Source organism: Pollicipes pollicipes, unplaced genomic scaffold (genome assembly GCF_011947565.3).
Source record: "Pollicipes pollicipes isolate AB1234 unplaced genomic scaffold, Ppol_2.1 Scaffold_4219;HRSCAF=4965_pilon_pilon_pilon, whole genome shotgun sequence".
NCBI lineage: Eukaryota > Metazoa > Arthropoda > Thecostraca > Pollicipedomorpha > Pollicipedidae > Pollicipes > Pollicipes pollicipes.
The window spans coordinates 21,292,832-21,320,763 of NW_023596448.1; the positions used below are offsets into that span (position 1 = coordinate 21,292,832).

General features: G+C 54.9%; 1 protein-coding gene across 1 annotated transcript; it reads right to left on the minus strand.

The window, feature by feature from the left end:
• Positions 1-406: 406 nt before the first annotated feature.
• On the minus strand, positions 407-20,796 carry LOC119095369 (major facilitator superfamily domain-containing protein 12-like). The gene is given in 11 exon segments (XM_037218213.1): positions 407-917; positions 5,994-6,121; positions 6,820-6,974; positions 6,976-7,095; positions 7,941-8,078; positions 9,188-9,421; positions 12,394-12,592; positions 14,751-14,958; positions 15,554-15,656; positions 16,896-17,080; positions 20,720-20,796. Coding segments are annotated over 11 exon segments (1,722 nt in total). The 5' UTR covers positions 20,742-20,796; the 3' UTR covers positions 407-687.
• Positions 20,797-27,932: the final 7,136 nt, after the last annotated feature.

Below are 27,932 nucleotides of genomic sequence, written 5' to 3' on the forward strand. Positions count from 1 at the left end.
CAGCGTCCTCTTGACCTCGACCAGCACAAAGGTCAATAGCAAGGCGAGCTTTATTAATAAAAAATAGTCGTATGACCTCCGGAGGTCACCTGATGGGACGATTCCTTTCACGAGGCGCGGCGCGAGGGCCCGTGGTCGACCGATAACGCTGAAATTCCAACGCACGACGGCGGGGTCAGCCGGTTCGCTATATCAGCTGCCAGCCGACGCAATGCGCGCACCATGTTGACAGCACTCTTGGCGCAGCCGACACGCGTCGAGTGGCGGAAGTCCCGGCTGTGGGGCCCTGCGGCCGTCCGACCGGACGGCGCCGCGCATCGCCGGCAGCGGCGCCGCTCGCGCACCTCGCGCGCCCGGGCCGCGCGCACCTCGCGCGCCCGGGCCGCGCGCACCACGGTCCGGGTGCGCGCGGGCGCGCGGTCGCTGGGACGAGCATCGGGGCGCTGAGGTAGCACGCGGCATCGCCGCCGACTGAGCCAGCGCTCAGAGCACTCAGCTGGGACCAGCCCACAGGCACTGGGCACCCCGACGCCGCACTGCTGAGGCCAGCGCTCGGCATGTGCACGCTTCCTCATGGACCCCGCTCCCCACAAACAGTCCACGCGCTGCTCTCCACCGCCACTGTCCACCTCCCGCCGCGCCGACAGCGGCGCCGCCGTCCCTGCCGCGCAGCCCGGCGCGCGGCCCTCACATGTGTTGCGTGCAGTCAGGCGCGGCTGTGGCCTCCCCCTCGTCCTCGTGCAGCGAGTGCAAGTCGAGCGCGGGCAGAGGGCCGTCGAAGAGCACGCCCTCGGGGATGGAGGAGGCGCGCCGCCGACTGACGGCGGACACCCGCCTGCTGCCGGCGCTCTCCCACTTCTCGGTCAGCGAGAGCCGGCTGCTGGTGTCGGGCAGGGCTCCGCGCTTGTTCTTCCCACCTGCGACCCACGCGGCCGGTCACACGGCGGTCACGTGGTGTGTCAACCGCCTAACGGTGCGGGTGATCGCGTGGGGCCGAGCTGGGTGAGGGGTGCGGCGGGGCGCACCGCGACTTGCGGATTATGTATGGGCAGCGGGATACCGGTGACAGCGGGATGGCGAGGTAATGACCGTGGGTAAGATTAGCAGAGCTCTGCTACTGTGTAGTTGACAGCGAACACTACCGGCACCTTGTGCAGTAAGCAGGACATCAATTCTGCTGTGATATCGGCAGAGTATCATTGCTGCAGGTGACGTAAGCAAAACACGGCTGGCGGGTTGGGGAGAGCCGGAAACCAATGCTGGGACTGTCAGGCCTGTGTGTGATCTGTGACCAGCAGAACGCGGAGGGTTATGGTGTGGTCAGCAAAACACGGGGTTAGGGTGTGGTTAGCAGAACACAGGCGGTTAGAGCGTGGTCAGCAGAACGTGGGGGTTAAGGTGTGGTCAGCAGAATACGGGGGCTAAGGTGTGGTTAGCAGAACACGGGTTTAAGGCGTGGTTAGCAGAACACGGGGGGTTAAGGTGTGATCAGCAGTTAAAGTGTGGTCAGCAGAACACGAGGGTTAAGGTGTGGTCAGTAGAACACAGGCGGTTAGAGCGTCGCCAGCAGAACACGGGGTTCTGCTGCTGGGACTGCAATGCTGGACTGTCAGGCCTGTGTGTGGTCTGTGGTCAGCAGAATACGGGGGTTAAGGTGTAGTCGGCAGAACACGGGGGTTAAAGCGTGATCAGCAGAACATGGGGGTTCAGGTAAGGTCAGCAGATCACGGTTGGTTAAGGTGTGGTCAGCAGAACACGGGCGGTTAGGGAATGTAAGCAGAACACGCGTGGTCTGAACACGCGTGGTTGAGGTGTGGTCAGCAGGACACGGGTGGTTAAGGTGAGGTCAGCAGAACACGGACGGTTAGGGCATGTAAGCAGAACACGCGTGGTTAAGGTGTGGTCAGCAGAACACGGGGGTTGAGGTGTCATCAGCAGAACACGGATGGTAGAGGTGTCGTCAGTAGAACACGGGTGGTTGAGGTGTGGTCAGCAGAACAAGGGGGTTAACATGCAGTCAGTATCACAACTGTCGTGGTGGGATGCTGTTAGCAGGATCCCACTGTTGGGAGTTTCTTTGAAACACAAAACACTGCTGAAGGTGGCGTAACCTCGTGACACCTCGAGGCACGTGGCACCACTGGAAAGGGGAGGGACAGGACTAACAGGAAATAGGTGCCTGGGTGTGGTTAGCACGAGGGCAAATGCTTGGGGAATGTTTAGCAAACACGACTCACTCCAGAAGCATGGAATCGGGGCACGGCATACTCGTATTCGGTTACTTGTCGACTTAGCTAAAACCCCAAGCGAGAAACCCAGGCAAACCCGATTTCAAGCAATTACTTTGCTGAACAGGTGTCCGGGCCCCAGTTTGATGCGTCGTAGAAGTAATCGCTGTAATCACAGGACGAACAAACATGCATGACACGCTGTGATGACTAATACTTTATGCTCTGCGCGGACAATGAATCAAACAGACTAGCGATGTGCGCAGTTTTGATAACGCGAACGACAAAACCAAAGCCACTTGTGGGTCTGCACTGACCAATGTGAGTGAAGTGGTCCGTCGAAGAAAACGTTCCCCAGGGTCACAGATATCGCACAACACCAATCTAAGCGGATTAAAAAACAAAGCTGAAAAAACAGTGCTTGGGGCCCAACGCCATGAGGTCATCGAGACTGATACGTCTGAGCTCAACTCCCGGGGAGGCGCCAGATGGGCGCCACTAACGCCGCGCGCCGCCGACAGCCGGGGCATCCGCCGGCCTTGGCACCCCGGCCGCCGAGCCACCCCACTTCAGAGATAGCACAGCGTGCGCGCACACACATGCAGAGAGCACACACAGACACACAGGACACACAGCGGCCGCGCAGCCCAGCCAGGAGCCGCCACCAGTAGGAAGCTGGCCCCCACACAGCGCTGCCACAAGCGAGGCAGACGTTATCTTTATAACAGACATATCTTGATGACAGCGCTGCCGTCAGTCTACCCCGCGATCAGATTCGGTTTTCAAAGGACGGGTTCTCTATGTCTACCCCGAGTTTTCTCTCTGGCGATCAGACACATATTGCGATTCCCGTCCTATGCCAAAAATTTGGCACGAATGTCTTATGACACGACCAGTTAACCGTGACGTTGTGGTTCATATTCACGTGCATAATGCGGCGAGCTTCGCACATTTAACGCGTGCTACCCACAACTCAGTCGTTGGGCGCCGTTCACAATACCTCAGACGCATAAATTCCATGTATTCCGTGTTATATGAACTCAAACGTCAGGTCTCTATCGTGACTGGGCATGACCATACATTACCGTTGGCGAATAACCACTAACACCGGGCAGGCACGCCTCTGACGCCATTATAAAGCGCGTCCTCTAATGGGAAGCATCAGAAGTCATCACATGAAAAACACCAGATATTCAAAAGTCGAGCCTGCCGCACACAAAGCCAAACGCACTTAGACGGCAACAACACGTGGAACATGCCAGCGCCCGCGTCAATGTAAAACACGCAGGGTGAGCGCGGTAAAACACCATCGGCGACACAATAGGGCGTCACCGTTACAATGTGCCCGAGGTGACGCCTGCGAGGGTACAGTGACTTAAGGGTTCATGGTCAGCCGGGAACAAAACCGGCCCGACAGTCTGGATAAACATATACCCGGCTGCCTGGCGGCCGGCTCGGGGATGCGGCGCCCACGTAGGTGTGAGGGTCGGCAAGGCGCACTTCTGCGGGGACGGACGACAGCGACCGAGCGCGACACAACGGTTCGGCTCCAGCCCACCCACACCGACAGGGCGGGCACCATTCACACTGCTAGGAAGTACAGGCACCATCCACCACTCCTGGCACATAGCTACGCAGACGAATCGGTCTGTGGAATGTAGCACCCGGACAAGACGAGGTTATCACAGTTTACGGGCCTCCCTCACAGCGCGCCGGCAGCGGCCCTGCCGTGGGGAAGCGAGTCGCCGGCCGAGGCCAGTCGGCTCAGCGGGACCGAGTTCAGGCGTCACACCACACCGGGAAGCCCCAGCTCGCGCCTCGGTCAGCGAGGCGGCGCCGCCGACACAGCGGCGCTGGGCGCGGCCCGGCACGAGCTCTACGTGCGGTGGCGCCCGGCGACCCAGCAGACACCCAACGGCCGGCCGGCGGTCAGCAGACCAGCGAGGAGGGGCTGCTGGACCCGCTGCTGCTGTCGAGGAGGCGCGTCCGCTCGGAGGCCGGCCGGTCGTCGTCGCCGCCGCCGCCGAACAGCGGGTCATCTAGCGGGAGGGACAGCCGGCCCGGTCACCCACCGACACGCGCCCGACCCACAGACGCCACGGAAGCTAAGCGTCGCGACACGGGACAGGGAACAGCATACGGGCGACGACACGGGACAAGCGACGGGAAACGGGTAACGACCCGGGACAAGGAACAGCACACGAGTAACGACCCGGCACAAGGAACGGGACATGTCATAAGGATGGTTGACCTCTCAGGTACCGGTGTCCGCGGGTAGTCGGCTGGGCGTCCATGGGTCTGTCATTCTGAGGTCGCGCGCATGGCAGGGGAAGGAGACCGACATCAAGGAGACAACGCGCGCGCTTAATGCTGGTAGAGGTGGCAGACACACACAAACACAAAACACAGAGGCCCAACAAAGCCGACAAGGCGGAAACATGAAGCTCACAAAAGGCAACTAGGTTGTGAACTTCATCTACATACCGCGCGTATCTGGTCGACATAAGAACCTGCGGGTAACCAGGTTGACCAGATACGCACGTCTTGCAGACGCTGCTCGCAACTCAGTGAGCTTTAAACATGGAAATCCACAAAGAAACATGGAGTCATCGGGCGTGAGATGTCTACACTCTACACCCTGCACGGAGTCAGTGGATGTTGCAAACAATTGGCGCATCCTGGGATGGCCTGGAGATTGAATTGAATGAGCTCATGACATGTATTACGAGCCCGCAGCAGGATACGGTCATGCATTATCATGTGTGGAAACATGGGATGGGCTCCAAATCCCGAATCGCTTGCGGCGTATGATTTCCTGGCGTCTCAGTGCCGCCATTTCCGACAACCCAGGCTTTAAGTGGTATCACGGCAGCTCGCAGCACAAACTGGCAGGCTCACAAGTGACCTGCATCCCCGAAGCCGCGCGCATCACCACGAAACGGGGCCGGGGTCAAATATCCACCACGGCCGACAGTTTGTAACGTTGTTTTGAACTGACCTGACCGAATCATACCTTTTTCACCGGAGGTATAAGGTATTGTTGATTGGTAATGATAATTTTAGACCCACTGCACCCATTATACCACTCACAACGAGTATATATATATATATATATATATATATATATATATATATATATATATATATATATATATATATATACACCCTGCACATTACAGGTTGATGCCAGGGAAACAATGTTGTGAAACAACTTAATTTACTGCATATCAGTATAAAGTATATTCAGGTATATCACTGCATTATAAGCATTGAAAAGTATACACGCGGCTCTCACATAGGTTAACATGGCGTATCCATGTCAGAGCATATCTGTGTGGTTCTGAATGATAAAATTGTAAATATATTGAGTCATACGCAAGCTGGTTTTAATGTGCGGCTGTAACGCTGGAAACGAAAGGCACCACTTTAAGACAAAATACAAAAATGGAAAGAAAAAGTTATTTTGAATCTGAACGGACATCACAGCGAAACTTCAGGGGCATCAAAGCTTTAAATTCTTTTTCAAGGCTACCTCATCGAGTCAGAACTCAGTTCCTGCCAGACTTTTGAAAATATGCTTTGACGACCCGGCCTAATGCACTACCACGGCCACGAACGGTAGCTACCAGACGGCGCATGCGCAGACAGACGCGGACGTTCTCAACACTGACCACCCCAGCGCGGACCCGGGAAGGCTGGACGGTATGCCTCGCTCGGGCGGGCGACCGTTGCCCGTCCTCCGCTCGGGCGAGGCCGAACGCTTACCTTCGCGCGGGTGCCAGAGCGCCGTCGAGCGGTAGAAGACGATGATGAGCAGCACGAGGACGGAGGTGCCGCCGCACATCACCACCAGCACGTACTTGTACAGCTCGCCGCACGCATCCTCGTTCTCACTGCCGGCAGCAGGGAGTCGGTGTGGGTTCAAAGAGACGGGTCAGCGCGGGGTCAACCCAGGGTCAGTGTGGGGTCAACACGGGGTCAGCACGGGGTCAGCACGGGGTTGGTGTGAGATTAGCATTGGGTCCACACGGGGCCGATATGACGTGGCATGAGGCCAGGGACGACTTAGCGCGCGGTCATCACGCGGTCAACATGAGGTCAGCACGGGTCAGAGCATGTGTCTGCACGGATCCGCCAACTGGGGGGGGGGGGGGGGGAGGGAGGGGGACAGCATACAGAGACGCGCGGCGACACGTGGCTCAGTGGAGACGGAGGAGAAGGCTATACAAAATAATCACAGGCAAAGCAGGACTAGGCACAAGGAAGTATATCGTATTAAGCAGGGAACATACTCGGAAATGCAGGAAATGGCCCGCACGAGGAGGAAATGGGACACAGGGACACACAAGCAGCGAAATACACACCAGAGTACCGGGACGGAAGAACGCACATACCATTGCATGTTGCTTATTGTGCGCGGGTGACAAAAGCTTGCTTGACACTATACCTAATGAGGCACAGGGACAGTCATAGGTGATCAGGCAAGCACAGGTAGGTTACCAGCCGAACTAACGCGCCGGCAGTCAGATGCAAGGGACGGACAGGAAGCAAGTGACGGCAACGGAAACGGTTAACACCAATGTCCACTCACGCCGTGCAAGACATGATGTTCTGAATGATCTCGACCACCAAGCCGTTGGAGAGCTTGTCGGAAAAGCTGAGCGCGCCGTAGACGAAGGCGCCCTTGACGCTGGTGCCGATGATGTCCGACGTGGCGGCGAGCGTCGTCACCAGCATGATGCTGCCCGCCCATGCCGAGGATGACGGCGATGCCGTACACCACGTACTGCTCGAATACGCTGCCCGAGCCGAAGAAGATGCCGGCGCAGGCGATGATGCCCAGCACGGCGCCGATGCCGAGTGATATCTGCCGGCGACGGCGGCCGAGCGGTGAGGCTGGAGCCAGACGAAGCGAGGTGGGAGGGACGCAGAGAGATAGGTGCGCACAGAGGGAGACTGCAGAGAAGACTGCAGACTGCAGACATAGCTGACGCGGGCGCGGAGAAGCTGCAAGGAGGTTACTGATGTGGGCAGGGGGCTGCCGGAGGACAGGTGCGAACGGGGTTGGAGGAGGGTGAAGGATAAGGGAGGTGGAGCAAGACGTGGGGGGGGGGACTGACATCGGCTGAGGGGTAGCTGGTGCCGCCGCTGAAAGCTCGACAGCTTTAACGGACCCTGAGTATCCTTGACAATATAACCTCCACACGCACCGCGTAAGTCAACGATTTTTTAGCCCCTGGTTACGCTACGCTCGCGGCCAATCCATACAAAACAGCGCGTCAACGATGATGAGATCAAAACAACACGTCAAAAATGATGAAAGCAAATAAAGACATCAAAAATGATTCACTAGAGAGCATGCCAACGCCACGAACAAAGCAACGCCATCGCCGGCTTCCACGTAGACCCAAAACGGCCCAAAGGGTAACAAAACCACGAGCAACGCCATGCTATCGTGAAATATTCTCAGCAGACATCCCGCACCTGCCTGACAGACACCGCTGGAGTGGGGGGACTGAAGAGGGCTACGAAAGCTGAAAGGAGATGGGGGTAGGGGGCCCGAGGAGGGTTGAGGGGGCCGAGGGGGTTGAGGGGAGCTGGCGGGTGGAGTGGCTGTGGGTTGAAGGAGACCCAGGGGCTGAGGGGAGCTGGTGGGGATGGAGCTAAAGCAGGCTGAAAAGGGGTCCAGGGGCTGAGGGGAGCCTGTCTCACCCGTCTGCCCAGCTGGTGGTTCAGCAGCTTGATGCCCACGGAACCGAAGAAGCCGCCGATGTACATGATCAGCGGGAAGATAGCCACCGACGTTTTCGGGGCCTTCAGGTAGTCGTGCAGATACAGAGTTATGTATGTCTGGTGGAAAACAGCACAGGGTTATGCATCTGGTGGAGAACAACGCGGTCGTCAATGTAGGTGCAGAGCTTTGCCCGACAAAGGTTCGCTCTTCCAAAAACAAAGCACTTACCTGAGGTAATAATCAGTGATGCTACACTTGTAGCTCCGCTATCCAACAACGACCGTGAAACATTGCGTAGGACCTACAGTGATTTAACTCCCGGGACGTCCAAAGTGACAACCTCAAAAAAGTGTTTTGGGCAAAAAACTGACCTCTGGTTGGCATAGAGGTGGATGCTTTGTGGTATATATATATATATATATATATATATATATATATATATATATATATATGTTATGTTGTATGCTGTTTTATTATGTTATATGTTATGTTATATTATATGCTGCTCAAAGAAGCACGACCACCTCAATCGGCAGGAGAACGGAGAAAGGCTACATCCGAATTGCCCGCCGCAAGGTTCCCATTGTGTTTGACTGCACCCCTAGCCCTGTCGGCCAGGTACTACACAGGATAGCCACTGCAGGATAACCCACCCAGTCTTGGCCACTTCAAAGGGTACACAACACATCTTAGGTACACAGCGAAACCCTCGTCCTCCACCAATGTCGAGTCATCACTTCAGAGACGGGGGCGACCGAACTTCTGTCGCGTGCAGATGAAACACGGGCTCAGGCGATTGTACTCGTCGCTGATGGTTTTGTTCACACGTCGCACAACGCAAACGCCGTGTGAACAGTTACACCAACGCCGGGGACGAAAATAAATGAGAACATGACGAGGACGACAAAGCTGAGTAACACCAATGAGGAGGACGAGGACAGTCAAGACTGACGAGGATGAAGACGATCAGTCCGAACAATGAATCAGTCCGTACGAACGTCAGATCCCAAAATTTTACACACCTATTCTATTTTTTTTCACGAACAGCGGGAATGCGATTTTAGCTTCCATCCTGGCAACGCACAACTAACCGTAAAATAACACCTGCCCTCCCCAATACGATATTCATATCTTTTAGCCTGCCGATGCTGTCGGTGGGGGGGAGGGCAGCCCCCGCACCAGTTAGCCGCCCTGCCCGATGCCCATGGCACCGAGGCCGACTCACCATGGACAGGTTCACGTAGAGCCGGACGCTCATGTACACGATGCTGAGCATCCAGAACTCGGTGCGTCTCAGCCACTCGCGGATGGTGGACGGGTGGGGCCGCTGGTGGGGCTCCAGGGAGCCGGCGCCCGCTGTCGGCGCCGGCTCCAGCGCCGGCGACGCCGGCTCCTTGGTGAAGATGTGGAAGAGCAGCGACGTCACCACGCCCACCCCCATCGTCGACAGCACGATCAGCTGGCGGCGGAGAGGCGGCGTCAGCAGGGCGGCGGCACGGTCACGGTGTGGGGCCATGCTCGGCAGCGACACTGCCGCCTCGCCCAGCGGAATGGACAATGGGGGCGAGTATCGCATACATCATCTTCATACATCATACATCATCTTCAAGTGCAACATCTTCTGGGACGTCACACTCCGGGGAGCACTGGATCACGGAGCATGGGAGTGACCTGGCAGTGGGTGCTGACCCGTAGATGATCTCGAGACCGGGCCGTGCAACTTCGCACTCCAACACCCACCACAGGGCGGGCTGCGTCACCGGACGAACCGGGTGAATCAGTCACATTCAAACCCCATCCCCTCCCTAACACAACCCGCGGGCTGTAAAATGCGGAATCTGAACACGCTGCGGTTTAGAGATCTAACCTGACCACACAACCGCACAAGATATATCCTGATCAAACACACGCGCGTCGTTATCGGCCGCGGTTGCCGGTGGGATGATGTAAGTGCGCTGTGACATAGTCAAGAGACGATGACGCGAACATTAACTACAGTTCTGTTCACACGGCTGTAATAACTAGAGAGACACTATTGCCTTCTCCGTGAACTACTGGTTTCAAATGGCCCATTCATTCCACGATGATTACAAGTGCCTTTTACACTTGTATTGATACATTGTGTACCGACAATTGTAATGCTCTACCGAAATTGTCTTTTCAAAAACATAACGCTGCAATGTACAACACACGTTTCAAAAAACTACAACTCATACCGCTCCCCACACTCTACATATGTGTAGCTTCCAGACAAGCGTCCTTTTCAGCCACCTGACTCAGGGGAGCGAGCGGCTTTTACGGCCCATAGCGGCTTATGGTGGCTTACTGTCGGTGTCTGCCTGCACCCTGACCCAGCGCGCTCGCACGCGCTAGCTGGGTCCACCTTACGTAACAGATTACGTCGGGTATGACGCCATGAGGCACATCCGGCGCGCCTCAGTCGGCGACATAATAATCTGTTACGAAGGACAAATGCCGTGGCGCTCGAACACGATATCATGGACTGATACAAAGAGCTTACTTGTTCGGTCCTCTTAGTCAGGCAGACACACTCATCTCAGCACTCAGCCTGGGGGGGGGGGGGGGGGGGGGGCACCCGCGGCCCCACCCAGTAGGTTGGCAGGCAACCAGTCAGGCGCGAAGGGCGGAAATGTGTAGTTTGTCACCGCCTCGAAGTATTGTTGTGCCAGGCGCGGCTCAAAACGCAGGTACAGAGTTTAAAACTTCCAACAATCATCGAAAAGCGGCATCGAACACTGGCAGCGCCGCCCGGGGGCAACAGTCGTCTTGAAGTCCTCTTGGGGTCCAAAGAGAGCGTGTCTACCGCTGTCCGTTGACAGTAGCTGCTCACCGTCGTTAGTTTCGGACAGCGTCAGCCTCATGACACCTCGCCAGCCCCAGCCGCACCTATGTGCACTTAGGACTAGGCAGAGACTGTTGGGCAATGGCTTGCCAGCAGCAAGGATTCCAGGGGTGTATGATGAAGTGGAAACCGGCTCCATCTCATCGGCCCATCTCGATTCGACACCATTGCAAGTGACGTCATGACGCACACAGAAGGCAAACGTCTCACACAAAACTGAAACTTTTATCTATGCTGGTATGTCAAACGGCCAAATGCTTCCCTCTCCACTCACGACGTGACGTTTTTAAAATGGACGCCCATTTCTGGAGAGCAACCGGTGGCATTCACCCAGTAGCACTGGATTGAAGAACATTAACAATATTTTGATTTTTATACCGTCTACGAGAAGACGTAAGAAAGCGACTCCTCGTCGTGGATGGGAAGTGAATTCGATCTTCTCAGGTTGATAGTCCTGACACTGACAATCCTGCGTTAGGCACAGCACCAACAACAACTACCGGTAATTATCATGCGTTAGGCACAGCACCAACAACAACTACCGGTAATTATCATGCGTTAGGCACAGCACCAACAACAACTACCGGTAATTATCATGCGTTAGGCACAGCACCAACAACAACTACCGGTAATTATCACGCGTTAGGCACAGCACCAACAACAACTACCGGTAATTATCATGCGTCTACCAGCTGGAACGACGAAGAACGACGAACGACGAACGACGAACGAAGTGCGACAACCACCGACAGCGGCCTCCCCTCGACGCCCCTCAGCAGCGCCTGAAGCCTTCCGCGGGTGCCCTCACTGGCCAGGGTCACGGCTGCCCAATCTGCCATGCTCTCGGTCCGGGAGCGGGGCGGACGCGCCGCGCTCCGCAGATAACGCTCGAGCACCCGGCTCGAGAGCCGCCGATGCGAGCCGGACAGGCAGAAGTGGGGGCCCAGGGGCGCCATCATTGCCATGATTTATTTGCCTTTCGCACGGCTGAAGGAAAGAGAGGCATGATCGTGTCACAGCAGAAGCACAAACGGGCGTCCTGTCTGGCTTTTCTTATGCAAAACACGACACTTACTCACAGCCGATTACAACTCGTCCATCTCCTGAGGACAGCCTTATTGAGGAATTTTCTGGAGCCTTGTTTTTGGATATTTTCCGAGCGTCTTACCATTTTGTTCAGAAACGGTCGTAGCCATCAGTTCATATTTTGATCGCGATCACATCAAACGTTTACACAATACGATACTTCCTGTCAGCCGCAGGGACGAGGACGAGGTATGAGATCGTATTTCTCTAGCTCAGTGGGAGTGACCGTCATCTGTGTTTAGCGTTTCGGGGCACAGTGGCATACGCGACCATTTTGGCGCAATTACGGCCGCAGTGACTGACCGTACCGGCCGGCAGGACACCACGCACGCATGCACGCACGCACGCACGCACGCACGCACGGACGCACGGACGCACGCACGCACGCACGGACGTACGCTCGCACGCACACACAGTCTCTCCCGTCCTCGGCGAGGCAGGACGTTCAGCCAGCCAGTGTCCTCGTCTGCGGGCGAGCTCACCTTGAAATGGGGCGCGTCGCTCGGCCCGATGCCGGAGCTGGTGGTGCTGTTGCCGGCCTTCGAGCTGGCGTTGGCGGAGGCGGTGCCATTGCCGGTGCTGTTGGGACCGTCGCCGCCGCTGTCGTCCGCGGCCACTGTGCCGAGCACTACCCAGGCCACGATGTACACCAGGATGTTGGCCGTGACCGTGAACCCGTACCTGCGGCGCGGTGAGGAAGTTGGGAGGTCAGGAGGTCAGGCTAGGCGGCGGAAGACGCGGAGAGGGGGCGACACGAGGAACGGAGAGGGGACGAACCTACGGTCAGCAGAGGTATGAGCCTCCTGTCGGGGGAAGGCAAAGACCAAGCCTCACGCAAAATGTACCTCACGTACACAGCCACCCTCACGAGGAACACCGACTAGGCACATACAGTGCATCAAACCGCGCACGAGCCTCGAGGGGAGGTGTCTCACAGACCAGGTCACACGTCAGCCTCCATCGGTCAAAACATCAGCTGCAGACCGCGCCTACAAGGGCCCCAGCCCGGGCCCGGACCAAGCCCCGCACAGTCAGCTGTCCGCGCCGACAGAGCGGTCAGCTGAGCCCAGGCAGCCCACCAGAGGGAGTCCTCGCAGACGTGCGCGCCCGTACACGGACACCGGCCGGCCGGTGGACGCCGCAGCCGGGCGGTCCCACCGCTGCAAATATCCCTGTCAATTCAATTATCAATGGTAACTCATTCCTATCCATTTTGTCATCAAATATAACTTTGATTAAATTTCCGCCTGCTCTCGATTATCTGAGGACGTGCGGGAGCGCCGTGCGCACTAGCGTTGGGACCTCTCGGATAGATTGCGCCGGAGGGGCCAGGACACCGCTTGGAAGGAACCGCCTCCCTGCCGCTAGTCCTGCTTCCCAGCCCTGCACGACGACGGTGCCAGTCGTGCCGCGCAGGTGCTGTACTGCTTTCCGCAATCATATGGAATAACAGCCGGCTGCTCCGAATGCCACCGAGGCGGCTCCAGTCCAACATTGCGCCACCGAGGCGGCTCCGGTCCGACGGGGCGTCACCGAGGCGGCTCCGATCCGGCAGAGCGCCACCAAGGTGGCTCCGGTCCGACAGGGCCCCACCAAGGTGACTTTGGTTCGGCAGAGCGCCACCAAGGTGGCTCCGGTCCGGCAGGGCGTCACCGAAGCGGCTCCGGTCCGACAGGGCGCCACCAAGGCGACTCTGGTCCGACAGGGCGCCACCGAGGCGGCTCCGGTCCGACAGGGCGCCACCAAGGTGGCTCCGGTCCGGCAGAGCCACCGAGGGGGCTCCAGTACCAAACAGAGCGCCACCGAGGCGGCTCCTGTCCGACAGGGCGCCACCAAGGCGGCTCCAGTACCAAACAGGGCGCCACCGAGGCGGCTCCTGTCCGATAGGGCGCCACCAAGGCGGCTCCGATCCGACAGGGCGCCACCAAGGTGGCTCTGGTCTGACAGGGCGCCACCGAGGCGGCTCCGGTCCGGCAGAGCGCCCCGGCCGGAACGGAGACCGCGGATTGGCCGCCAATGCCGAGGCCCCTCCTATTGCGCAACACCGTGCAAGGGCAGCTTCTCAGTGTCATGGTGTTTGAGGTGGACTCCTGGCCACTCGCCGGCGTTTTTTTGTCGGTTCAAGGACGCATGCACGCGGTGGATTAAAAGGGTGAGGCCACATAGCACTCGATGCCCTGGGGTGGGTGATGATATGCGGTGATATGCCCTCCTGTGTGACACACGCACCCGTATCTCGAGCAAGTCACGGTAGGTTTGCCCGGGATTTCCTACGACAAGGGTGTGAATTGGACAATCAGGATTCCACTTGGCCCAACTGAGATAAAAATTGCAGACGGTGGGCATGGCATAACCGAGTGACTTGCAACGTTGAGCGGAGCGCTTGGCTCATGCCAGTGACCAGCCTGGCGGGACTGCCGGGGCGTAGTGGGGCCCGCCGAGCGTCCTCCGAGTCTGTCGAAGAACTGCCCGACGCACAGTGCGGAGAGCGACCGCCGCGGCCCGACCCGGTTGTGGCTACGCTCCTGGAGATGCAGCGTGTGCTTTCTGGGATATTTGGTGCGTGGGCTGCGAGTCTGGCACGCAAGGCAGCCATGACGGCCGTGTTTGGACACGGTTTTGTAGTAAACACACACTGTACTGTGGATGTGGTTGACAGGCACTATCCTAATTCTGGGCGAATGATTTGGCTTAAATGGACTTTTTCACATTGAGAACGGCCTAGAACACTAAAAATGTCACATGACAGTGTGCTCAGGTCGTTCAGCCCCACCAAGCGGCCGCCACAGGGAGTCAGAGGTGTGGCAGGGGGGGGGGGGCGCCAGGTCGCCCCTCTTACCTCAGCGCGTTGAGCTCGGTCCGCTCGCGCTGGTTGGTCGTGAGCGATGGAATAAGCGAGAGATGCGAGATCTGCACAGACGCCCAGCCGAACTGGAACACCACCACGAACGCCACGAAGTACCACAGCTGCACCAGCTTGGGCGAGTCGTCGCAGCCCATGCACTTGTTGAAGATGAGGGGAAAGGTGCAGATGACGCACACGGTACCTGGAGGAGTCGGTGGACACAATCAGCTGTAGTAGGCGCACGTGAGACCCCCTTCATACAACCATCCGGGTACCATCGGGCAACACCGGGTGTCGAGTATTACACAGAAGACGCTCTGAACATTGCGAAAGGCCTCTAAGTGCTTTTGTCGGCGCAATGGTATCCAACTTATGCGCAACGAGCCACATAGGAAAACCTGGTTCTACCAACATAAAGTTGGACCGCCCCCTGTCAGTGAATCCGACCCAGGCCGGTGCTTAGATCTCTGATTAGGATGCAGAGATCCAAGCTGTCCAACATATGCCTTTGGTCATTATCTCTACGGCAGGTACACTGCTGTACTTCGTGGGCGGAATTTATTCCTGCTTGGCCAGATTAACGAGACGCCACCACGTAGGTAAATAAGAGACGTCATACGCCATGGCACACGCATATCACACCCAGCATTTCATAACAGCCCGAGTTGTCACAACACTAGGCCCGAATCCGCGCACCAGCATTCTCCAATACCCGCCGATAACGCGCGCGCGTGCGTGTGCGTGGCACCGAGACAAGAGCCGATCATTCCCAGGAGCGCAGCGGGGCGGTCACGTACCGATAATGTGCCAGACTTTCCGTTTTCCGTATCTGCAGATGGCCCACTGAATCTCCTTGTCGGCCATGAGCCCCACAAACACCGTGGAGATGCCGTCGGCCACCTGCGGCGCAGCGGACGCGGGCGCGGGTCAGGCGGTTTCCAAAAAAATATACCATGTATTTTAAAAATACCGTCTCTCTCTCTCTGTCTCTCTCTCTCTCTCTCTCTCTCTCTCTCTCTTGCTCTCTCTCTCTCTCTCATTCTCACCCCCTCTCTCTCTCTCTTTCACCCTCTCTCTCTCCCCCCTCTCTGTCCCTCGCTCTTTCCCCCTCACTCTCTCACGGGTCGAGGGTCAGGCAGGTCAGACGGCTCAGGCGGATCGACGATTCAGACCGGACACACAGCTGGGTGGGACATGACATGCAGGTGGGTCGGACGGCATACAGGGAACGGTCAAACGGTCAAACAGGGTACGCGGGTCGGTCGGGCCAGGTACGCGCACAGACGGGTGACACAGGATACACCACAGGACAGCGCCTGCAGTACCACATACAGCACCACATTGGAGGAGCGATCATTGCCAGGACAACTCCAAAAACATAATGCTGAAGAAACACTAGCTTAACCACGCGCCTGCTTATATCACGAAAACGGACCACCGCAGTCGGCGAGCCTGAAAACTCAATCATCACCACCCAGTTCCAATGGGCAAGCCGGCCTGCGGCGTACAGCCAATGTCAACAGCCAGTGAACGTCTGGTAAAGACTCGTTCACGTGAGTGTCGATGATGATTGATGACGATGATGAGCGTCACGCGCTCCCTCAGCCTACGGACCCCACCTCACCGCGACGCCACCGATGGCCGGTGACCCGTGACCCGTGGTCGGCGGCCTGTAACCTGTAACTTATGGCCTGTGACTGGTGACCTGTGACTAGTGATCGGTGACCTAAGACTTGTGACCGGTGACCCGAGATATATGACTGGTGAGCATGGACTTATGACCGGTGACCTGGGACTTGTGACCGGTGACCTGGGACTTGTGACCGGTGACCCGAGATATATGACTGGTGAGCATGGACTTATGACCGGTGACCTGGGACTTGTGACCGGTGACCTGGGACTTGTGACCGGTGACCCGAGATATATGACTGGTGAGCATGGACTTATGACCGGTGACCTAGGACTTGTGACCGGTGACCTGGAACTCGTGCCCCGTGATCTAGGACTTGTGACCGGTGACCTGGGACTTGTGACCGATGACCTGAGACTTGTGACCGGTGACCTAGGACTTGTGACTGGTGACCTGGGGCTTGTGAACAGTGACCTGTGACCGGTGACCTATGATCGGTGACCCCTGACCTGTCCGGTGAGGACGATGATGCCGGCCAGGCTGCTGGGGAAGCACAGGACCCGCTGGAAGAACAGCAGCGTATAGGAGAACCAGACGGTGGCGCAGATGTCGTTGAGGAAGTGGCCCACGCCGTAGGCCAGCTTCCATCCCCGGATCCGCATCATGAAGCCCGGCACGTACCACAACGCCGAGGCTGCCGAGAGAGACGGAGTCACACACGCTCGCCGGAGAGGGCTGGCAGCATCAGACGCTCGCTGGGGGGGGGGGGGGGGCACTGATGCGCACCCCACCAGGGAGAGGCACGGCTGGGCCTTCATTGGGGGAGGAAGACGCCACAGTCAGATGTTCATTGGGAATGGATGGCCTCGTCGGAGATCCACGGCCTCGCTGGTGGGGAAGATACATATTTTCAATGGAGAGGCATGTACACAGAACATGCAATAAACACGAGGTCGAAAAGTACACTGGACTGTCTCCCAGCTTCCTTTTTGGGTCCGCAGTCTGTCTCCACAGCCCATTCAAGACAACAGGCTCTCAAGGTTAACTTTTGGAATGTTTATGGTTGAGTTATATTCCATACACAGTACCTAAAAGCTGTTCTCTACTGGGAGGGTTTTCTAACCTTCCCGACAATTGGTTTCACCATCCATCCATCCTGTCCATGCCCATCAATGGACAAACAAGCACGGGTGGACAGGATCTTTTATCTACCATTCTGATATCCCTCGCCAAGCGCTCCGACTCCCGACGAAGCCCGCTGCGCAATGGCGCGCATACCTCACGCACGCACGCACATCTGGTTTAAGGATGAGCGCGTTGTGAGCAAGAGCTAAGGTTCGCGGGAGACTATTGTGACGTCCACTGCCATATTTTACGCTTTTCATCTAGCTGTGTGCAACATCGTGACAAAAGTGGGCCGTTCATTTCCTTATTTACACAATAACGGTCTGTTAAAAATTTTGATAACCATTTCCTCTTTTAAATGTTATTTGTTTTAAACTGACCTCGTAGGAAGTGATATCGTGTTATTGCTGTCTCCGAAAAATGAAAACCGGGCACCGAATTCGTTTGGGTGAGGATTCGCTCAAACACTCGACGGCACGGCTCGATCACGCCCGCGGGGAGGAGAGAGAACTTTTTTCAACGCGCCCCTGTGTTGAAAACTCACAGGATGCAGCTCACGATGCTGGACTTGCTCTTGACAATGCTACTCACACTCTTGGGGTTTTTGCAGCGTCACAGAATGGCCCCAACTGGTGTTGCCCAATAAGCAAGTTTTTAGACCTCTGCAATAAACGTCGTAGAGCCCGCGTCTGCAAAGCAATGTTTTCCTGTCTCTCAAACATCTGAGCAATCCTGGACCTTAATTCTCAGCCTTCAGCGTGTTAAAATAATGAATTCACTATTTAAGCGCCACTTCCTCCACCTCCAGCCGTGAGAGCCGCGTACATGTTAGCGAGCAGTGACAGTGATGGTGCGATACCAGCCCAGAGGCCACCAGCGCCAACCGCTCGAGCTATTTTACTTCAGTGGCTGTTAAAATGACAGCTGTGTACGCTTTCGTACGCGGGGACGTGCATATGTGGGCGTTTAAAGGAAATGTTCCACATTTGAAGATAGTAAAGTAAACATCAGGTGTGATGAAATAAGCTCACTCATAACTCATACTCATAATACAAACTCATAACTCATAATCAGCATCCTTCAAGTGGAAAAGACAGCTCTAGAAAACACGATTCCTCTATTTCGCAAATTTGCTCCTCGATGCGGCATTGTTTGATGGTGTCATCGTACCTTTCACAACATAAATTGAGAGCCAATGGGCGGCCGTTATATCTGGAAATCGCGCTCACAATCACCAGATATGACCGACTCAACAATTATATTTTGCGTGGCCTTGATCACTCCATGGCTATTGGGTTGGCAAAATCTGAATGACGTCATGGCGAATGACGAATGATTATAGCGTCATAGATGCCTGGGTGACCTTGAAAAAAAATTCCCGAAAAAGCTTGCACAGCTTCGCCGGACAGCGGTCCTTGACACTGCCGGGCTGTCGGAGTCAGCTCCCCGCCCTGACGCTGCCCGACTGTCGGTGTCGGCTCCCGCCCTGAGCCGGCCGGCTGACACTGCCGGGCTGTCGGAGTCAGCTCCCCGCCCTGACACTGCCCGACTGTCGGGGTCAGCTTCTGCCCTGAGCCGGGCAATTAAATGGACTTCATCTTCACGGCTCACCCTCTATCTGTGTTTCCCGTTCTCTACAACTGACAAGCAGGTTTTTGTTGATTCTGACATAGTTACTTAAGAGCCCCATGTCCACATGGAATGCGGATGCACCTGATCCGAATAAAAAAATGACGAGATGAATACATTTCTTTAGGATAAGCCAGATGCAATATGCATATGTCGGTTCTGCACCCGACTGGGACGCCCGTTCTCCCTGTCATGTTGTATGAGCTCGAGGTTTCTGTGCATGAATCATATTTTCGACTGTCGAATCCGAGTCTACTACCCTATGATTCCAATCCAAAAATGCTGCAAATCTTCGGCCCTAATCCCACGGCACCGGGTTCGAGTCGTCAGCTCTAGTCCCACAGCACCGGGTTCGAAACCTCAGCTCTAGTCCCACAGCACCGGGTTCGAGTCGTCAGCTCTAGTCCCACAGCACCGGGTTCGAAACCTCAGCTCTAGTCCCACAGCACCGAGTTCGAATCCCCAATTACATGAGTAAAGCAAACTGTTGGGGCCCAAACCATTACATGTGGTCAGCTTGCATTTGCCCAGGGAGGGTCATCATGACACTATGGGACCGTGTGCTAGCGCTGTGCGGCATAAAAAAAATACCCCTTCGTAAATCCCGTCTGGTACAAAAGTCGGAAGAAAAGCTATCGGTTGAACTGGAATTCCAGTGCTGAACAGTGGGCTCAGAGTAGGTAGCAAGACAGCAAGCATGCACTCTGAAGGCAAAGCCAGCGACATATTCTTGTCTAGTGAAATATTAAGAGGAAAACCGCGAGACCACAAGCCATATTTAATCAGTATGCAACGATGACATTCATTTGACCACCGATCGCCAACTGGCATGTTCACTCGTCCTCAACTGGTTTGAGAAATTCTCCAACTTGGGAATTTATCGCCGGACTGGCAGCCCTGCAGCAATGATATCCGTCACTCATCACGGGGCCTGGCAACCTCTCAAGAAGTGGGGCCACAGCCTGTTTAAAACTCAAGGCTTTTCACTAATAACCGATAGGGTTACTGCTGGAATTCATACGAAGTGGAAGCATGACCCCGCCCTGCTGCTCCGCCTTGGGTCAATGGTGACGTGCCGATGACGTCACGCTAACCAAACGCCAAGCGGCAGTGGGGCGTGCTCGCTTGCAAAACACATGCATGTTTTGGTCGCAGCTGTTTTCAGTATTCCAGAAAATCGATCTTAAATACCGGCATTCGAGAGCCGTCTGCCGCTGTCTGGACTTACCCAACTGCCAATCACGACGATGGGCAACGGAGTTGCACAAAGAATGTCGGCGCAGAACATAGAAACTACGAGCGGTATATTAGCGATATGCATCGTCTGCCTGCAACTGCACGCGCGTGGCCTGTGCTGATCGTTGATCTGCTCTACGGGACGAAGGTGAGCTGTGCATTCAGCCAGCTGTACCTGCCACAGGAAGAGACCCAAGGCGGTCTCAACGAGTCGAAGGCGCATCAATTGGCGCTGCCGCCATCTTCCAGAATGATCGCCCTCACTAACCGCCTCGCAACGCAGCCTATGAGGCCACTCTGCCGTCACCGAGCGTCTCGCATCCCCGCCCAGGAGATCACTCACCGCCGGGCTTGCTGCCCGCCATCTTCCCTGCGCCGGAGCTCCGAGGTCGCGGCAGGTGCTCACCGCGGCCGCCCGCCGCCGCGCTCACGACTGCCCGAGCTGCTCGCAGCGCCGCCGCCCGCCGCCCAAAACAAGCACGAAAAACTGGTGAGCGGCCAGGGCCGCCGCCGGCAGCGCCCGCCAGCCCGGCGGCCCGGCTCGCCGTGCGGCGCCGGGCTCAGCGCAGCCAGCTGACGGGAGGCCCGGCGCCGGCCGCCCGCTCGCCGCGGCTCTGTCCCCCGGCCGACCGGAGGAGAAATCCGGTCGGGACAGCGATCTGGCACCCGGCACCTGGATCTGGCCCGATCAGGGGCGCAGCGTCGGACGCCCGCGGCCAGGGTCTCGGTACCCGCTGGCAGCTGGCGGCTGCAGCGGGGTACCAGCTGTACCAGCTGACAGCTGGCGGCTGCAGCGGGGTACCAGCTGTACCAGCTGACAGCTGGCGGCTGCAGCGTACAGCGCGATTCCGTCGTTTGGTCCAGTTCATGACATTCGGTCTCGCTTTCAGAGACAATGCGGGACTGGATCTAAGACGTGATACGCGCAGTCTGGACCGGGCTGCTTCAGCTGGGGCACAAGCCGGAATGAGTGCTGAGTCAATCTCAGTCGCCTCGTTATCGGCCACACGTACGGCGCACAGGGTTTCCTTCTGTTCAGAGGTCGAGCTTCAAGGTTCTTGCTGACATCACCCATTATCAGTTGCACACGTGCTCCCCAGGGTCGCTACCCTGCAGTTGGACGTCGGTGCTGCCTTGACCGTGGAACACGGCGCGAACTGTCCCTGCGCCCCCCCCCCCCCCCCCCCCCCCCCCATTGGCGAGGACGCATCCATTTGACATGGAAAGTTTTTGGACATTACGAGGGACATCAGTTTTGCAATCACATACTCGCCCGTCTCATAGTACGTGATAATGAATGGCCCGAACTTCCACGAATCGCAGGCTGGGCGCTGACGTCATCAGAGCACAGCGCCGTTGTCTGTCATGGCGATGGCCGGCGGCCTAGGAGGAGCAAGATATTTGCTCAGGATTGAGGGTACGGGAGGGGGGCGAGGGGCCCGAAAACACCTTGGGCCTTCCGATCTGTTGTGTCGGTCACTGACTTTTTATTGCTATCGCTTATTGACCTCATAGGAGGTACCCGTGTGCCAACCATCGCGCTGAGAGCGAGATAAAATACTTGCACGCGTTCTTGGCAGTGAAATATGTTGTAGTCCCAAATGTAAGTTACTTGAATACAGTTCACTTTTGTATAATTGCAAACTCTGATTTGTAACACATTGCATGCAGCACCGAAAGTCAAGGGAAGATTTTCCCAAATGTTAATAGGAGGGGAGCGAAAGTCCTCTAAACTCCCCATAACACAATAGTTCCTATGGGTAGCGCGTGATCCACGCATGTGCTGAATGTATAAGGATATAAGGATCAGAGGCGTAAGCGCAAAATGACTGTGGTAGTTGCAAAACCTCCAAAAACAAACGTCGCATTAACCAGGCGCAGTCTGGAAACAGCTGTTCTGACTAGGACGGCCTGGACAGAGCTGTGCTCACCAGAACGTAGCCTGAAGGCAGTTGTCCTAACAAGGATAAGGCCTGGACAGACCTATCCTAGCAGGAATGAAGCCTGGACAGGCTTGTCCTAACAGGAACGAAGCCCGGACAGGCTCGTCCCACCAGGGACCAAGCCTGGACATGCTTGTCCTGGGCGTAACACAGTTCGGAAAGCCATCCTGGCCTCACAGTTTCGGCGGACCGTTCATGACGGGAGGAACAGTCCCCACCATTAGTGGCTGACGGCCGGGGAAAACACCGCCGTGTTCTGGGAGCAGTCAGCTGCGGCACTGACGTCATGCGGCGGGTCTGTTTTCGGTGCACTCCTGTCATATCGCAGCACTCCAGCATCTCACAGCTGTCTCCAAGGCACAAATAAATGCATATATATACATATATATATATATATATATATATATATATATATCTATCTATCTATCTATCTATCTATCTATCTATCTATCTATCTATCTATCTATCTATCTATCTATCTATCTATCTATATATGTACATATATACATATATATATATACATATATATATATATATACATATATATATATATATATATATATATATATATATGTGTGTGTGTATCCATATATAATACATAGTCAAATACATGTTATTGGCGCCTCCCCTACACTTATGTGCAGGGGAGGCGCCACGGGCTTGGGGAGGGGGGGGACTTGTGGATGAGTATCTCAGGTCACGAAATGGAGCGATCATGAAACACATTGAATACGCTCATAATAAAACCAAAAAACTAGGAGAGCGAGCAGACAAAGGTGGAGCTTTAAATTGTCATTATTACAAACGTGACAGTCAAAATGAGCCTTTTTCCGAAGGACACTGCCAAACATTATAACGCTCATACTGCCCTTCCATGCGTATCAATATCCACGTGGGAAAGCAAAATCCACACGAAAATTGTGCGACTTCAGGGTAGAACGTGCCATGTGATTTATTTTCATTAGGTGCTTGTTGAAGAAAAGACTTGCCACATACACGCTCTCGAAATATTACACTTGGGTCCAATGTTGCTCAGCAAAATATGAAATGTCTTAGTCTTTTCATTTGACATTTGCAAAATGAAGAAAAAAACTGTTTGCAATCGCTGACACGTGCCTCCTCAAATTGGAAGTCCCCAAGGACGCAGTGCAGATGCTCGAGAACAAGACCTAGCTTACAAAGAAAATCTTCAGAACCCCCGCCCCCCCCCCAAAAAAAAGACAGATGTAGCAACTGGTTCTTCCAACTCAGGCATTGCGCCGAAGGCCACGCAGCCTTGAGGCCTGCGTGTTCGTAATCAAACATCGCGACGAAGCATTATCGTTAGCTCATGGGGCCTCATGCATTTAGTGAAGTTTGTAGCTTATTCTCCAAAACGTTGGGAGCATAGGGGGAGATGCCGTCCGTACGCCAGGACAAGGGCGGGGTGGCGTCCGCCAAGCCTGGAGGTATGCAAAATATATCTCCAGACTCACAGGCTTCGTACGCATTTTGAGGAGGCAGTCCTTTTTTAACCGTCCCACACCTGGCAATACAAACAAAGAACGATGCGCAACTGGTGAAAAGGCAGGATAAAAGCCAGATCAATTGAGAGTCTCGATATGATATTAGAACCTCAGTGCCATCGTTTAATGGCGAGTGTACTTTAATGAACAAAGCTGCAAAACGAAATGACATGCACTTCTTGAGTGAGCTTTTACATGCAAATCCTTATTTTCGTCTATAATTAACACCGCATTTGACATGACTCCTTCCAGAGCGGTGTGCGAAGCTCGTTAAAAACAATAAATGTCGTAGCGTCAAGGTGCCCTAAGCCAATACCAGAGGAGCAGAACGACAATATTGCCACTGTTCTGTGTTCCTTGGTGTTGACAGCGTCTCCTGAGATCACAGAATTTCCCTGTCACGATAAGGGTAAGACTGGAAGCGCTCTGGCGGCCCAAACCCCACGAGTGCCCTCCCGGTGCATCGGCAGCGCCGGTCTGCGAGGGTCGGCGCTCGCGCGGGCCGGTCCCGCCACGGCCTCCGCCGCCGCCAGGGCGGCCCGACGAAGCCTCACCGCTGGCGCTGGAGGGGATCCGATGTCGACACCCGAGACGGCTGGCCGGGAACGCCGCACTGGCGGCCGGCGGCGGCCGGGCGCGCGCGCCTCCCCCAGATAACGCGGTCCGAACCTGGCCACCGGCGGCCGGGGGTCGCCGGGCCGCCCGCGGCCGACGGCGCACTCCGGTCAGCACCGCCCTCCGGCGTCGCCGCGCTGGAGAGTCAGGCTTTCTTCGGTTTGCGCTGCCTGGCCACCAAGCAGGCAAACCTGCCGCACACGCGCCGGTCTCCGGAGTGCGTGCATGTCCAGACGGCGACAGCTGTTGCTCACGCTTCGTGTTCGCACATCACCAATGCAGGCTTTAGACTAGACCAGGCCCCCGGATCTATGCTGCAGTCCAGCCCGGAGTCACAATCGACCACCGCTTCCATTCAGCACTCGTCTCTACCCGGGACAAAGGAGAACAGTGTTTTTTTTTGTTAGGCACGCCACGCACGCTGTCACGGCGTGTACAAAAGTAGTTAAGGTTGATACTGGATAATTCTAAGGTTCTGAGAGGAATGCGATTCACGGATCGGCGGAGCCACAGCTGCCTGCGTACTGCAAGCTGTGTAGACTCTGGACAGGCTTCAGAACAAAACTTGGTTGTACACAACCTTAATCGTTGCGAATGCAAAATTCCGTACGCAAATTTGTCCGTTACAATAAATCTTCCCAACCCAAAACTTTGTGTTCGCTTAATTTCGTGCACGAGCTTTTAGGTAGCTTTTGGGATGTTTTTGACTTTTTGGTATATATTATCATCAACGTGAGCAATTATTCTTTCCATGCGCGTTTCTTGATGTCACATGTCTTGGCGTACGCAATTTTTCGTATCACAATTTTTGGTATGCACAATTATTGGTACCCCATTACTTTCAACGTCCAATTTTGTCATCGCAAACATTTGAATTCGCAAATATTTTACTAGAATGGTCTAGATGCTCTTAATCAGATAGCAATAATAACTTAACGCACTAACTCTTAGGTGATTTTCAGATTCACTCACATGCCACACGATCAGATAACCTCCAAAGTATCACTAGCCTGGAAATTTGTTTCTAAGATAATCGTGAAGTCTGGCATGTTTCCACTGAGCTGCGGGAACAGAGGCACCAGAAGAGGCGGGACATTCACTACCTAGACTAGGCGAGGAGATGGAACATCATATAGATAAGTTCAGAATGATAGAATAGCCTTTCCAGGTGAGGTTATTGTACGACAAAGGAGAGAAAAAAGATAACGAGTAAGAATGATGAAACGACGGGGAGGTTGAGTAAATAACGGATGAACACTGGCTTTTTGAGCGGTGCTCAAATAACAACAAAAAAACGGCGTTATCTCTGATACCTCCATAAGGCCTGGTAGACACGTTTGGAAACGTACCACATCAACCCTAATCTAAACTGCTCAAAATATGATAGCCCGTTGATAACGCTACCCCAAGATGACGAAAGTAATGTGCTTTTCATGACTTGGACCGATTGGGATTTTCAAAAAGTCGTCACTATGCCTGAGAAGACTTGTCTCGATGAACTCGCCGTACTGACAGATGCCGAAAGCAACGGAGCCATTTTCTTTTGTACGCATGCACAACGCATGGATCTTCCTCTAGCGACAAAATCATGTCGACGCAACACGTTTACGCGACGATAACGATGGATGACCTTCTGAAAAAGTACGTGCTAACGAGTTTCAAACGTTTCTGCGTCCAAAACCAGAGACGTTTGGACTTATTTACCACGCGTTTTGCACAAAGGACTGCACAGTCGTAGGCGACGAGAATGCGACGTGAAGAAAACCAAACTCGAAGAAATGCGATACAAAGCAAGACAGCATAAAAATCTTACAAAGAAGTCGAATACAATATACAGAAGCGCATACGAAGAAATGCAATACAAAGAAGTGCGTACAAGAAGAAGCGCTGTACGAAGAATGCGGTACGAAAAACGCGTGTCACCCGGGGCTTGTGCCATAATTTTCCAGGACCGAGGTCGTTGTTTTTTTCTGCCCCAAACTGTGCATCGGGGAAGGTGGGAAATTCAGCAGAGGTCCCGGAAACGATTTCGGCCTAGGTGGGGACTGGTTTTAAAATGCGTCGCTTGGTCCCATTAAGAGACCAACGCCGTAGTTCGAAGCTTATTCACTGCGATCTGTTTCCGACAGTTGATAATACAGCTGGTATTCCGTTCGCATTTTGTTCGCAGTGTGTGCTTGGCCTATGGTTTGTGAGGCAGTTGACCAAAATTTACGACAGAGTTCACAAATACCGGGTGCTCCATTCGGAAGATGTGTGAGAGAAAAGTCTAATAAAAATGAAATGCTCGGCAGGTCGACAGTTCCGACCAGCTGACTTCATCTTAGGTCTCACCTCCTGGCCGAAAATCACTCTGCGCGCTCGCGTCAGCATTGAAAAACGTACTGCGACATTAAGCAAACAGAGCAATGCGATGCAAAAATATCATACACGAAGTTTTGCGAAAACGAAAAATCGTGGGTGATGAGTTTTGCGGATACGAATATCTGCGTACCAGCTCCGATACCGGAGTTCTCCATATAAAATTTTGCATACAAAAATTTGCGTACCAACTAAGATAAAAATTATTGCGTATGGCGTATTACATACAAATAATGCAACGAACAGTCATTGCTAAGGTTACTTATTATGAAATAACAACCTTAAATTTAATGTAATAATGATTTCCCGACAAAATGCAACACGGAGGTTTCGCCAGTCACGCTGTGGACCCACGGACGCGTTATCTGTCACTTTTTATCCGCCCGGGAGGCCAGCGGCGGCGGTTTTCTGTCCCTTTTCAACTATCGGCGACACATGACACTTCATACACCCATGTGTAGCCGGAACGACAGCGGCGTAGCGCGCTGTGAATGGACGCAGAGGACGCCTGCCCACACAGGGGCGTCACCACGGCGAGACGCATTCTCCTGTAACTGATAATCACTGCGTGGTTAGTTACTGTAACCCGTAACGTGCATTTGCGAGGAACGTTATGCAGGCAGGGAAGACAGTAGTAACAGGCTTATTCCTCGTAGACGAACAAGGGGAGTGGAGAGATAGATGCGTTGATATTTCGGCAACATGCCTTTATCGAAAGGAATATCAACGCATCTATCTCTCCATTCTCCTGATTTTTCTACGACAAATAAAGCTACCACTACTGTCTTATGTGTATGGTTACTTTCTGTTTTAAGTCACTGTGATATTCATTGCAGTCATCGCTTTTGGTGAAACCGGGACCATGGAAAGATTTCTGGGACGGTGCTGAGCCCACACTTCCCGAGCGTGAGCACAAAGCCTCCCCCCCCCCCCCCCCCCCCCCCCCCCCAGCACATAACACGCTCTGCCCCGCCGTGTTCCGCCCGCCGTCCCAAGCAGACCGACAGTGCCGGTGGTAGGTCTGCACACCGAGCTATGGTAGGTCCACAAGCAAGCGGCGCCGGTCACCAAGCAGAGGCGTGCGGGACGAACGTGACACGTGTTCAGTCCCGCTCCTGGGACTTCCACCGTG